The 15,341-nt window shown below is 34.5% G+C and overlaps 1 protein-coding gene across 1 annotated transcript in view; it reads right to left on the minus strand.

Moving 5' to 3' along the window:
• Positions 1-15,341, minus strand: part of LOC136033939 (multifunctional protein r-like) — a 248,362-nt gene that overhangs the window by 161,270 nt on the left and 71,751 nt on the right. The window contains exons 10-12 of the mRNA XM_065714958.1: positions 6,815-7,018; positions 3,697-3,915; positions 455-645 (exon numbers count right to left, since the gene is read on the minus strand). Coding sequence (XP_065571030.1) covers positions 455-645; positions 3,697-3,915; positions 6,815-7,018 — 614 coding nt within the window. The remainder of the gene's footprint in view (positions 1-454; positions 646-3,696; positions 3,916-6,814; positions 7,019-15,341) is intronic.

Below are 15,341 nucleotides of genomic sequence, written 5' to 3' on the forward strand. Positions count from 1 at the left end.
TTAAAAAAAGCCAACCCTAGAATTTGAAGTTGTGGTCCTAAACGTTGTTTATTGGTTTTTTAAAGCGGCCCTATTGTTGTTGTTTTTTACCATTAAACTATTAATTGTTGTTTGAGTCATCTATCTGAAGCCAAACGAAAAGCTGGTCGTCACCGAAAAGGGTGGGAGGAGTTTATAACGAAAGGTTAAAAGAAATTAGAGCTTCTTGGGAGGAGGTAAAAATTAAGGCTTTGAATAGATTAAGGCGGAGAAGGAGCGTGCACAGCTGTCTTCGCCTCAGGTGGCTTGGTGCTGATGCAAGTTGTTGTCACTGTTATTAGCAATATGTCACCTTTGAGTCATCCCAAATGCAAAACTCTACATGAAAAAGAAAGAAAAATGAAGAAAACAGACAAGTATTTAACCTAAGCAGAAGAAATATCTTCCTAGTAGATATTTAAAACTTTGTCTTTACCTCAAGGCAGATGCAATGAACATAATTCTCTTGTCAGTTGGGTCCTTTAGCTCCTCTTCTGAAACGCCTTTAACTCTTGAGTCGAACCCCATGATGTGTTCATCTCCCATTCTTAATGCTTTTTGGAGAGCCTCTTCAAACCGTCTACCTATAGCCATGACCTCTCCCACACTTTTCATGGAACTTCCAATCTGTAAATAATGATTATATTAAAACTTAATATAACTAAATCAATCTCTCTCTCTCTCTCTCTCTCTCTCTCTCTCTCTTTCTCTTTCTCTCTCTCTCTCTCTCTTGTAGCTTATGCCACATATGTAGATGCATAAATAAGGGAACGGTTTTATTTGAGAATAACAACAATAACAGTGAATTTGACAACAAAGTGAATCAGGGAAACATCACTGAAGTAGAATACTTCCAAGTACCTTGTATCTGGATATTAATAAGGACGGGAAGGCATAGTCTTTTCTATTGGGCTAGCATAAGACACAGGACAGCTGGATCTCCATAATTTGTTTATGAACTTTCTAAGGTGCAAAACTACCCCTACTATACCAAATAGTTATAAACCAAATACTATACCTATATACCAAATCTCTATCAACACAATGATCAACAGTCATACCAAATAATTCGTTAATGCAACATGGTATAGAAAAGACCACAATTTAGGATGCGAGGTCAAGTTACTCTGTGGTAATAAATAGTTTAACCTCCTATACATTTAGATATACCCTTTTGTACTCAATTGGTGTTTAAAGGGTACAATTTCTTTCCCCCTCAGCTAGAGCACTTTAATTTTCACCCTATTTTATTTTCCAATCGCTTTTTAATTAAACACAAAAGCTTCAAAATATTTTCAGAAAAAAGTAGCTGCGATAAAGTTAATAAAGTAAAAAAGAATACACGTCCGAACTTTAAATTTTCTGCATTGGAAAGTTGTTCCAAGAACAATATTTGGATTTAGACATTTACTGTCTTAGCCATTAAGGTCAAGAGGCATTACGCCTCTTTCAAACTGATGCGAAGACCTTTAATATTGATCTACACAAGCTCTCTACCACGCTGGCGATAGCTCAAGGTATAGTTTGCGCAACGAAATATAACTCTACATAAGGAATATATTCCTGCCTTGAGTTAGCTTGTAGATATCCATATTATTTTATTTGGATTATTTATGATAGAATTTTCGGAGGGAAAATAGCTAAATAGCGTTACAGTAGCCTGAACTCTAAAAGCTCCTTGATAACAACAATAAAAGTTGCACCAGTGGTAAATCAGGTTACTCAGTGACATTATCTACAAGGAATTCATTGGAATTATATCTGGTTATAACAAGTCTAAATTTGTTTTATAGCATAATTTCCAGTTTACTTTTAGCTACGAGTATTCACATAATCAAGGAACGCTCTTCCTTTATTTTTTCACTGGGTTATAAAATCCACCAAACATGTGCTTCAATTCTCTCCATCAACCAGCCAAAGTTAGGTCACCTGTTTTCTCTACAAGTTCAAGTCTTGAACTTATTGAAATTACGCATAAGTTTATAGTTTATACGCACCCAATTCTACCTTTTTCATGCTTCATTGTGAAGCCTAAGCAAATTCCAAGCCCTATTTCCAATAACTAGTTATCAGAAAATACACTGACATACACGAAAGATTATTAGATTACAGAACACCATTTTAAAACATCAAATTTATTTACTTTAATCTCATTTTAGTGTGGTATTACGTTTCTAGTATAAAGCTTCTCGCGCAAGTGTAGAAGCCATCTAGGCAACACAATTTCAACTTGATCACAACACAGACAGAGCGGATGGTACCGACACATAAATATGAAGGACGCTCATCTATGACCTGAGATTCATCAAAAAAGATTATAATCAATGTGGCGTCCACGCGTTCATTGACGTTAGTAATTTAAAATATCAAAGGGACTATTATATGGGGTTATACTGTCTGTAAGAATTGTTTTTATCTCGTATTTAAAATAGTTAGAACTTTTTTTAATGGCTGCTTTCCAATAAGCGTTTATGTTTTGTGATTTCTTGAGTTAGCAGTTAATTAATTGATTATGTGTAATTAATTATTATTATTATAACTAATGAAATGTAATAATCGTTATTAATTATTATTATTATAATCAGTAATTATTTTTTCACTAAATTAATCTCGCTTGTGGGGTCATTATTGATGAGGTGATTAATTGTTTTAATAATTAGCAATTAATATAACTATAACTGTTTGTTCTAATCTATTGCTAGTTTTCAAGCTAATTATTCTGTTTTCGCTCAAGGAGTAATTTAAGCCAAAATTGCCACTAAAATATCACATAGACATCATGTTTAAGATTGAAAGATTAAATTATATTAGAATTTGCAGAAAAATAAATTCTATAGTACTTAAAGCGATTGTTGTTTTATTTGGCAGACCAAAGCGAATTAAGAAAAAAACATAAAATATTTTATATGTATTAAAAAGTTTGTTTTCAATTGCAGATTGACATTTATTCGCTGGAATTATCATCTTCAAACACGTCTAGATGAAGGGGTGAAAGGGAGAATTTTAATTGGAAGATGAAACTAGATTGTAATTTGAGGAAAAATAAATATTATGGTAAATAAAGCAATTGTTATGTTTTTATTTTGCACATCGAAGGGAGACATTTTATATGCATTATAAATATATATTTTTTTTAATTGCAAGTTGACATTTATTCAGTGTAATTAGTATCTTTCAAAAAGTCTATATGAAATGGGAGAAAACGTTTAACATCCCCCCTCCCCTCTGACCTACGTATGTCCAAATGGACATAGCTATAGAAAAATTGAAGTAATTAGTTTATAATTTAACCTTAAAAGTAAACAGGTCTAATTTGACTCTGATTGAGATAGATTAGACTGAAAATGAACTTACATTCAACAGATTATTCTATTAAATTAGTGTTTAAATGTGTTTAATGCAATTAAACGCAAATACATTGAAACTAGCATGAAAATAGATAAAGCGCATTTTCAGGCTATAATATTCTAATTTTTTCATATGCCTTTCGCACTAATGTCTATTGATATTTGCTAGTTAATATTTTTTATCAGTCCAACATTTTATAGCCCAACCAACCAAAAAATGTATTATTCTTTAGTTTTTATGACATATACCGTTTTTAGCACTTCAAATTGGATTGAATCTAACAAAAGAATTCAGTCACAAGACGCAAGAAAAATCCACAAAATTTAATACCTTGGTTGAAACCTGGGAAAATTTCGAAAGGTCCCAGCGTGGAATTTTCACGACACAGTAATCCAGGCTCGGTTCGAAGCAGGCCGTCGTGACAGAGGTTACTGAGTTCTTCAACAGAGGCAAAGGAAGACCAAGGGACAGTTTGGCAGCTATGTAGGCTAAAGGATAGCCAGTGGCTTTGCTGGCGAGGGCAGACGATCTTGATAGACGAGCATTGACCTTAAAAAATAATAATTAAATATTTTTAAAGCTATAGCAAAAGGACCCAAATTTTAAATTTTCTTATTTTTTTTTTAGAGATGTACGCTCAACATTGAGGACTTGATATAAACAGAACCTCCAACTTATGCGGCAATACTTCTTATAGATGCTGAACAAACCGTAAACCCTTGCATCATTAATGCTTTCGTTGATATGTAGTTCCGCCTTCAAATCCCTCTGAAGATCCCTCTTTCGAAACCTAAGGAGGTCGTACTTTGAGATAGTGGAATTCCAGCCAGAAAAGGAGCCAATCAAAATGCAGTTCCTCTGCCTGTTCAGTTTAACTATTATGCCAACGAGCCCCAAAACCCTGCCAATATAACTACATTTTAAACAGAACCAAGTTCATAAGCTGATGAAGGAAATTTCCCCCACAGATCATTCTCACCCGAAAAATTTCACTCCCTTCCCCTGAAAATTCTCACCCAGAAATTTGCCGCATCCCACGGAAAAGTGTCCTCCAGAAAATTCACGACATGTTAATTATTTACGTTGAGGGGTCTCTAATGTCATCAGCATGAAATATCTTAACAGGATATTGGGGGGGTGGGAGGAGATGCTTATACCTAAAACCTTCCTGAGAGCGTATTCAAGAAGTTTTTAAGGTTTCTTGGCGACTGGATGAACAATGTAGTTATGCAAAGTCGATTCATTCGACTTTATGAATTTAGATTTACATTTCTTGTATATTTATTTCTTGTATTGTTATTTTAATGACTTCTACTAGATGCAGAAGAAATAAGAGGGGTAAAAATTTAGCAGTATAATTAAAAAAGCGCTATGTTACACGAAATGAACTTTGCTGGAGAAGAGAGCAACTAGGAATCATTTCAAGGCTTTCGGTAGCTAAAAGCCCGATATTGCGCTAGGCGGCCAGCGAGTAGGCAGTGACTGAAATTAACAGTAATAAACCCCTTTTCACGCCTATCTATCTCATGGGTACCATGAAAGAGTTATCACACCTATCCCCATTGTTATTTGAGAAAGGGTCTCTTTTCTTTTTTTCTTTTTTTTTAAGGTTTGTCTTTACATTGTCCGTGGACTTTTATCTGGTTTGTTTCTTATTCTTCGTCTAAAGACGTCTGAGCGGAGTTCTCGGTCAAAATATTGGTTTTCCCTTTTTTTTTCACTGGCTTTAGATTACCTTGTTTTTTTTTATTGTTGTCGTTGTTTTTTATTGTCAAATATTTTCTCGCTTCAATACTTCTGTTGCATATTGACGTGCTTAAGTAACAACAATTTTTTCCTGATTACACCCTTATTTTATATTTTAAAAGACCTCTTATTTTTAATACTGCTAACAAAATTTCGGTTAAAATTCTGCTTTAGAGAAACAGTATTACCCTGCTTTACAACTAGGTTTCAAGGCATCCGTGTCTGAGGATTTGTTCACTTTCAAATGTTCATTATAACTTTTCTTGAAGCAAGTAAGAGGACCTCTGCTAGAAGGTAACTCTCTGATAACTCTCTCTGCTAACCTTCTAGCTGAGATAACCTCTGCTAGAAGGTAACTCATATAGCGACAGTACATTGAAGAAAATTCTTTTAAGTACTGCAGGAGTTAAGCTTTCTGCTGTTCGTCCTTCCTGGTGAACATCAACATCTTATGCACATTTTACTGGCTAAACTCTGCCATGCATGAGTTTGACATCTTCTCCTATAGATGATAGTGCTTATGCTTGAAGTTGACTGGCAAAGACGAGGCGTCAACATGTTAATGTTTTAGTTATGGGGATCGGCAATATATTCATCAGATGATATTGTTGTTGCTGCTCGATTAGGATTTACTAGAGCAGAATAAAATTAAATTTAACTACTTGCGGAGAATTCCCTGTTGTATGTATTCCAAACGAGCACCAATATGACAAGTACGTCTCATAAGATCCGTCGATATGAACTTCCAGAGCTACTCCTGTGGTGCAAACGCGTAAAGCACTGACATACCTCAATTCAGACGCTCAAAAAACGCGCACGTCCAACACTCTTGTTTTGGTTGAGGGATAATGGTAACATGTTCAGTAGATAACGCTCTGATTGATCGATTTGAGATACGCTGAAGATGAATAATACGGTTATTTCGGGTATCAGCAAAGAGAGGAAACGCATATTCAATACCAGACCTAAATGCAAGATGTAAATTGCCGAAGGATGGACTGACTGACAAGTTTTTTGCATTGGAGGATAACTTTTAGCTTACGGAAGCAAGATAATCTCACTTTACTAGGGTGATGAGCCTACCTGAGATCTGACGACAATTTCACTCCTAGATGACGAAGAGTGATGACTCTCGTTGTTACCTCCTTGAAAGATAAACTCGGGGTGGCTTTTCATGGTTCTTACTTTGGAAACCAGCAGCTTGTTTAAAATCTTTAGTACATATGATTTTCGTTATGACTTTTGACATCTTTATTTTTTTTTCCAAGTTTCTTCTTTCTAATTGTCCCCTCTATTATTCCCCCCATTAAAACAAAGATACAGTGGAATCAACGTATTAGAGCAACTATATTGAAAAAATTTTAAATTGAAAATACACAGAAATTCTTTATTTAAAGAGAGACACTTCCTTTCCCACCTTTTTCACTAATTCTTAAATTGGTAACTAGGAGGAGGGGTCAAACAGTTATAATATATACGCAAATGTGCAATTCGAGGCAGGGAACTTTTAATTTTCTTTTTTCAAAATAACAGAAAAAACAAAGGAACTACATAATCAAAAAAAATTCTCAGCAGGGTTTAAAACAAATTTACGCAACATAAGACGTCGAAAAGGGGGGAGGGCAATTCCCACCCTGGGCTTATACGAAAAAAAAGAATATATGTTTGTGAAACTCGATTTCTAGAAGAAAAAATCACTCACCTCAATAATGTAGAATTCTTCGGATTCTGGGCTTAAAGCATATTGAATATTACATTCTCCAACGACACCTATATGGCGTATGACTTTAATAGCAGTTGTTCTCAGCATATTGTACTCCCTGTTGGATAAGGTTTGAGACGGTGCAACAACAATTGATTCGCCGGTATGAATACCCAGAGGATCAACATTCTCCATATTGCAAACCTAGAAATAAAAATAAAATAACAAAAGTTAAAAAAAAAACATTTTTCTTCAAATACGTCAACTTAAAATTATTTCTACATCCTGCCATCTGATTTTGTTCTTTATTTTTAGAGCAATTAAAAAGAAATAATGCAGAAGTCATAATGCAAAAAGTCATCTTCTATGAGTTATTAATTTTTTTTTTTTTTTAAGTGAAAGTAAGGAGCAACATTCAGAATTAAAACGAACAGATATCATTCTGGTGTAGGGGGTTACCCCCTCTTCAGTCCCTCTTTCATTACACATACGTCTTTTGTACTTAAAAAAGGTTTCTTTTTGCAAATCGACGACCTGTCAGTCATTCTTAAAACATTCGGACAAAAAATTCAAACATTAATATAAAAAAGGGCTCATGTTTAGTCCCCAGACATTGAGCTGGGGGGCTAAGCAAAAAAAAAGAAAAAAAACTGCACCCATGATCTTTCTCCTGGTGAAAAATACAAAACTCCACTGTTTTGTAGATAGAAGCTTGAAACCTTTGCAGTAGGGTTCTCTGATACGCTGAACCTGATGCTATGACTCCCATTAAGATTGATAAACCTTTTATGGATGTTTCTTCCCTTTTTCGAAAAAGGAAATATTTTCTCAGGCTGGTAGTATTTGATGGGTAACATTAAGCATAATTAACTTTATATAATTGGAATCAGCACAACAAGATACCCAGGAACAGTTTTAGGGAAAACAGAGGGCAATTGCCCTGGGCGAAGAAATTTTACGGGCAAAAATCTCAAATAAGTAGTCTAATGGTTATAATCTTTTTCAAATTTTTGAGATTTTATTTTTAGTAAAATAAAGGAGAGGTCGCAGTTAACAGTAAATAAAAGCAGATCAAATCCGAAATTTTCATTTTTCGCATATCTTCAACACCATTCCTTGAAAATAAAAGTATATAGACAAAATTTAATTAATTTTATATTGTTTGTGATATTTTGTATTCAAATATTAATAAAGGAAAATTTTGTTAAAATTTAGCCTAAAAATTTATGGGATACTAATCAAGACTTATCGAGATTTTTCCCCTAGCGCAAGAGAGGCCAGAGCCACCACTGGTTTCACCTCAGGGGTACAAGAAGAATTTGGTGAAGGTAAGCGTTGAACAGAAGTTTAGAGTGGATATGCACCTGCGTCGTGCAAGGAGAGAGTAATTGGACCTGGAACTATGTTTCAGATTAAAATCAACAGCCAGAGCACCCAACTGTGGTGATCTGTTATTTCACCAGGAAGAATTTTATTCCACTCATTGATCTAAATAAATTCTATTCGTGACAATACTTTATATTACATTGTATTTTTAATTATTTTAAATCTTTTACTATTATTCTGTCTTATACCAAAAAGGGAATAAACACTCTAGCTTGATTGTTATAAAACACATCCATTTTTCCACAATGGGTACCCAATGTTGCATAAATTATAAAAAGGGGCACACATATCTTAAAAGTTTGGGAGACATTGTTTCAGTGCATTAGGAGATACACTGAGTTTGTTGTTATTTATTATATTTTATATAAAATTTATATATATAGATATTATTTTGTATATGCGTATTATTTTGTAATATTCATTTTACAATTATTCATTTTAGTCTTTGGTTGAGCTTTTATAACAGAAAACAAGTCTTCCCATACTTTATCTGCACTATAATCTCAAATCTCTTCGTTTCTTCCATTGCCAATCTTTATTTCTCGATTGTAAATCTTTATGCCTTCACAGAATTTTTTGAATATTTAAGTATAAAGTCATAAAAAGTAATAATATATAGAAAAAAATCGTCCACTTCACCAATAAAATACCCCCATCCACAAACACACAATATACCAGTGGCATCAATGGGTGGATAGAATAGGACTGTGTCCCCTTGAATTTCCCCCACCCCCCATCTCTCCTACATGTTGGATAATAGCTATTTTAATGTATCTTTATTGAAAAAATTGATAACCCAATTCCTTACTCCACCCACGCTAAAACAAAACAACAATTTTCTAACACTCTACCACCCCCCCACCCCTCAAAAAATGTGAATTGAAGCCACTGCAATTGCAGCCCATAGATTTTGAGATGATGGCAATGACGTTAGATAAAAAACAGATTTTCGAGGAACAATCATGAAAATAACTAAACACTTTTTCATCGCAAAATTACTATTTTTGTAAATTATAAGCATTCTCTCTAGGATAATTGTTAAAACTTCCAAGTAATTGATCAATTCTGCTTTTTCTTGAGGCCGAAATCATTTGTGAATGGGAATTGGAATGTAGGTAAAGGTCCATAAGTCAGATTTTGCTTGTGGCACTCACAGATCAGAATCAAAGAAGATGAACACAAACAAGAGAAGAGATCCGAGTACGTTCATCACTAAGAAAAGAATCACGGCTAAGCCCCATCTAGTTTTTCCCAGCAAAATCAAAAACCCAATTAATAGAACATAAACAAAATTTATGTTGCATTTAGTTTAATTACCTCTTTTCTTACTATTGATTCAAACTGCGCCACAAATAAAACACTCGCTTTTGCTTAGAGCGCAAAATTAGTATCAAGAAACGAGTTTATTATTATAGGCCAAACAATATTCTATAGTACATAACCAATATAACCTAAATATCAATCAACTATCCCCCTTCTCCCCCAAACAAAAGGAACTTAAACTAATGTCCTTTCTTTACCACTTCATTGACATTTTGACATACCAGAACGATTGTTCTTTTAAAGTAGTATAGTTTTAAAAGTTACAGTCGGCAGGGGGGAGGGGGTCTAGCTTAAGAATTACTCTCAATTCAAGAGAGTATTTTTTTAGGACAGAAACAATCAGTATTTTTTTTTAGGACAGCAACATAGTATGATACTGATAGGAAGTTAGAAAAAAAACAATAACCATATTTCTAAATAACCTACATTTAGCAGTTGACATTATCAAAAGACAAAGAAAACTATTTTATATCAAGAATTCTAAATTCTAATTCTAAAAGCAACCACAAAGAACTTGAATAGCAAGCTTAAAAATTGAAACATCTGAAAATACTTTTAAATTTTATTGTTCCTAGCCTCACTCGCAACAGAAATCAGCTTTGGGCTCTCACAGTTTCTGGGTTCTCTCAACTTTGGTATCCATCTGTGGGTCTTCATATGTGCAGTTAAACTTGTCTTTGCGAAAAATTCATTTGGCGGAGTTCACTTTTATGTTTCTTCACTGTGGGCTTTCACATGGACGAGTCATACTCCATTTGCAGGAAATTTTCGTTTCGCATACTTCACATTCACACCTTTTCTCACCATTGTGGGCTCTCATATGCATGGTTAAATTTGACTTCCAAGAAATTTTTCTTTTGCATGCTACACATTCATACTGTTTTTCACTATAGTGGCTTTTCGAATGTAAAATCAAATTCCATTTGTAAGAAAACTTCTTTTTGCATTCTTTACATTCATACGAGTTTTCACCAGTGTGGGCTCTCATATGCCTAGTCAAACTTGACTTAAAAGAAAATGTCATTTTGCATACTCCACATTCATATTGGTTTGCACTATTGTGGGTTTTCATATGCTGAATCAAGCTCCATTTGCGCGAAATTTTCTTTTTGCATATTTCACATTCATATAGTTGTTCACAATTGTGAGTTCTCTCGTGCATATTCAAATTCAGCTTTTGGGAAAACTTCTTTTGGCATAGTTTACATTCATGGGGCTTTTCTCCACTATGGGTTCTTATATGCCGGGTCAAACTTGTAATTTGAGAAAACTTCTTTTTGCTTGCTTCGCGTCCGTAGGGTTTTTCTCTATTGTGGATTCTCATATGAGTTATCAAATTTGACTTTTGATCAAATTTCGTTTTGCATACTTCACATTCGTATAGTTTATTACCTGAGTGCTTTTTCATATCCCAAGTCAAGGATGTTTTGCAAGATAATATTTTTGTGCATATTTTGCATTTGTGGGGTTGTTGAACATCGTCTAATGTGTAATTTCTAAACAAACAGGATGCATGAAGAACATTCATCTCGCAAGTTTTAGTTGTGTCAAGATTTTTGTAGAGTTCTTTTGCCACTCTAAGGTGAGTCTGGTCAGGTTTGCTTGCATTAACATAATCCACTGTAGTTGAAGCTGAAACTAGTTGCTTTTGTGATTGATTTGAATGTGCAACTTTTTCTATAGCTTTTACGGGCAATTTTTTTAACGGGAACGTCAGATCTTCGTCTGCAAGGGTGTGCTGCTTAACACAGAAGGATAATCCCTTATTATGGGATTCACAGGCATGCATAGTCAGTGCAATAAAGATAAAGAATATAATGACTAATAAATTAGCTGATAAGTAAGGTTGTATATATGCACACGATGACGTCATTTATAAAGTCATAAATACGATGATTGTGGATGCCGTCATTTATGTGCTGTTAATTTTGAATGACGTAAGTCATAAGGTAGGCTGTAAGTTTACCTAATATGACGTCATTGTGACGTACCTACGACCACTGAGGATGTCTTCATTTATATGTTGTTAATAAACTCGCATATTATTGGGTTTCGGTTGAATAAAGTTTTCAGCCAAAAATCATGTTTACCACCATTTTATAAATTGTTTCTAAGTACTTTATATGTTCTACATGTACTGTTTATGTACTGTTTCTATGTACTGCACTGTATATGTGTAATGCTGTATATGTAAATAAGAGACTTGACAAATAGTTAACTTATGGTTCTATGTCCCGTTGACAAGAGGTTGTACATAAAAGCAGAAATGTGGTACAAAATCCTAAATATGGAGAGCGTTTTGATGATATCATTAGCAGCTATCCTAGGTGGCGCAGTGGGCTTGACCTTAGCTTGGTAATATGGATCCCAGAGATTGAATATTACTGTAGCAACATACTTCAGGCCAATACAGTGAAGCTTGAACTCAATAAGCGTCGTTAACACGAATACTTATTTATTTTTTTTTTCTACGATCAGGGGTTTATTCTGTTCCGAGCTTTCGACACCATTACTGAGCCATTTCTTCAAGATTCAAAATAGGAAATAATGGTTCATCTATCTTATAGAAATAATAGAAAATATGCGTAGCAGATAGAAGAAATGGAAGAAAATACGCATTAAACTGAAACTTTCAGGGCGTATTGAGGAAGATGTTAAACTAAGAAAATAATATTCATGTGCAAACTGTTGCTACTACCACTAATACGTCTACGACTGAGTTTACAAAGACTGCTATGTCTACGTCTTCTACTACAACGACTACTACTACTATAGCTATTGCTGCTATGACTACTACTATTATGACATACTAATTCTACGATTACTACTTGTTCGACTAATACAACAACGACTACTATAACTACTACTGGTACTACCCAACCTGTTGTAGCGTAGTGAATTGATGCTCTGCTTGGCAAAACGGAGCCCCAGGGTTCGATCCCCGCTGCAGCAAGGTTGGACGAGTATTCGCAAAACATACTGGTACTACTATTACAGCTACTACTACTACTAAGACCAATACTGCAACTATTGTTGCTAAGACTATTGCTACTGCTACTCCGACTGCCACTACGACTACAAATGGAACTGCTACTCCGACGACGGTCTCTACAACGACTACTATTACTGCAACTGCTACAGCTTACTATCATTACGGCTACTACTGCTATGACTTCTACAGCTACTAATAATAACACGACAGCTCCTAGGGTCCGATCCCCGCTGCAGCAAGGTTGGACGAGTATTCGCAAAACATACTGGTACTACTATTACAGCTACTACTACTACTAAGACCAATACTGCAACTATTGTTGCTAAGACTATTGCTACTGCTACTCCGACTACCACTACGACTACAAATGGAACTGCTACTCCGACGACGGTCTCTACAACGACTACTATTACTGCAACTGCTACAGCTTACTATCATTACGGCTACTACTGCTATGACTTCTACAGCTACTAATAATAACACGACAGCTCCTAGTATTCCGGCTATTACTGCTACGAGTACTACTACTACGACTACTTCGACTCAGACATGTACATCTGGTTATTATAGCTATAACTGCTGCTACTATGATAAGGGGTCAATGTATTAAAATTTTCCTCATGTCACTTCGTGGGAAAGGATTTGTCGCAGAACCTTTGAAGAGGGGTTCATTCGATTGTATTGAAAGATCTAACGGGCTTTTCAAGAGTCAAAATGGATTGAAGAAGAACAACACCCACCCCTAAACGCTCTTTTTAGCTCCTTCCCCCTCTAAAGACATCCATTGATATTTCTAACTCGGTATTTTGCTCAAAATAGTCGAGAGGTCCAACAACTATGGCTTCAAAAATAAAATGATCTCCCCCCTCACCAACAGCCCTGTTGGCAAGGGTTCTAAGAACTTTTTCAAAGTTTTTGGGGCCTAACTTTAGGCTTTTTGATGCAGTATTTATCATTACTACAGAGGGACTTGGACTGCTACAGCCAGTCAAGGATTTTAAGTTATGCAAGTTGTCAACTGTTTAAACACAAGTTTTGTTACTGGAAAAGGGAGCATGGTTAATCCTGTGTTGCCAAAAAGGCAAAAGATATTAAGCTGTCAAACAGTGTGGTAACGAACTGTAAGTAATTTACGACCCGGCTCAATAGTAACCAAAACTCTACTTTGATACCAATAGATACATCAGAAAAATCAGATTTTTATGCTGTTTTAAATATATAGGTTTCATCAAGTATAATCCTAAACTTCAAAAGTTAAAAGCCTGAGAAAATTTGCCTTATTTCCGAAAAGGGGGAAACATCCCTTAAAAGTCATAGAATCACGCCATCAGATTCAGCGTACCAGAGAACCCTACTATAGTGGTTTCAACCTCCTATCTGCACAAATGTGGAATTTTTATTTTTTGCCAGAAGAAAGATCACGGATTTGTGTTTATTTGTTGTTTTTCTTCCAGGGGGATCGCATCGACCCAGTGGTGCTAGAACTTCGCGAGAGTATTCATTCGAACGGAAATTAAAAGTTATAGTACTCTTTTCCAGTTTAAGGGTCCCTCACACGCTCATTTATTCCCAAAGTTACTGGATCAGAATTTTGAGAAAGCAATTTTGCTCAACATAGCCAAAATCTATATATAAAAAATAAGTTGTCTGTGTGTGTGTGTGTGTGGAGTGACGTCATGTTTGTGTGTTGACTGACGTCATGTTTGTTGATTGACGAAATTACACACCGGGACATCGGGACACAAATGACGACCAGGACACCGGGACATCTATATATATAAAAACTAGCTGTTGAGGTGGCGCTTCGCGCCACCCCAACACCTAGTTGGTCCTACTTAACACCTAGTTGGACCCCCCCCCAAGCCCCCCCGCGCGCGTAAGTCGTTACGCGCCATATTACTTACGCGCCATTGTAGTTGCGTCCCTATGTCCCACCTGTGAATATAGATAGATAGATAGATAGATAGATAGATAGATAGATAGATATATATATATATATATATATATATATACATATATATATATATATATATATATATATATATATATATATATATATATATCTATATATATAAAAATAAGTTGTCTGTCTGTGGATGTGTGGATGGATGTGTCAGGTGACGTCACCTGAAAAAACTGGATCAGGTGACGTCAAAACTGAAAAAACTAAAAAAAGGCAAAAACTACAAAAAAAACTAAAAACTAATAAAAAAAATAAAAAAGCTAAAAAACTAAAAAAACTAAAAAAAGGCAAAAACTACAAAAAAACTAAAAACTAATAAAAAAGCTAAAAAACTAAAAAAACTAAAAAAAGGCAAAAACTACAAAAAAAACTAAAAACTAATAAAAAAAATAAAAAAGCTAAAAAACTAAAAAAACTAAAAAAACTAAAAAAAGGTAAAAAACTAAAAAAACTAAAAACTAAAAAAAACTAAAAAAAAGGAAAAAACTGAAAAATAAGCTAAAATAAAGGTAAAAACCAATAAAAAACTAAAAAAAAACTGAAAAAACTAAAAAAAGGCAAAAACTACAAAAAAAACTAAAAACTAATAAAAAAAGTAAAAAAGCTAAAAAACTAAAAAAACTAAAAAAACTAAAAAAAGGTAAAAAACTAAAAACAATAAAAAATAAAAAAAAACTAAAAAAAAGGAAAAAACTGAAAAATAAGCTAAAATAAATGACGACACTCAAAGAGAAAGCGACCAGGACAAAAGGAATGTTCGATTAGCAATCAACAAAGCACCGGGACACAGGGAGTATAAATGACGACCAGGACATAAGTAAAAAAAAAATTAACAAAACTAAAAAGAAGGTAAAAACTACAAA

This window comes from Artemia franciscana, chromosome 12, assembly GCF_032884065.1.
Source record: "Artemia franciscana chromosome 12, ASM3288406v1, whole genome shotgun sequence".
Lineage (NCBI taxonomy): Eukaryota > Metazoa > Arthropoda > Branchiopoda > Anostraca > Artemiidae > Artemia > Artemia franciscana.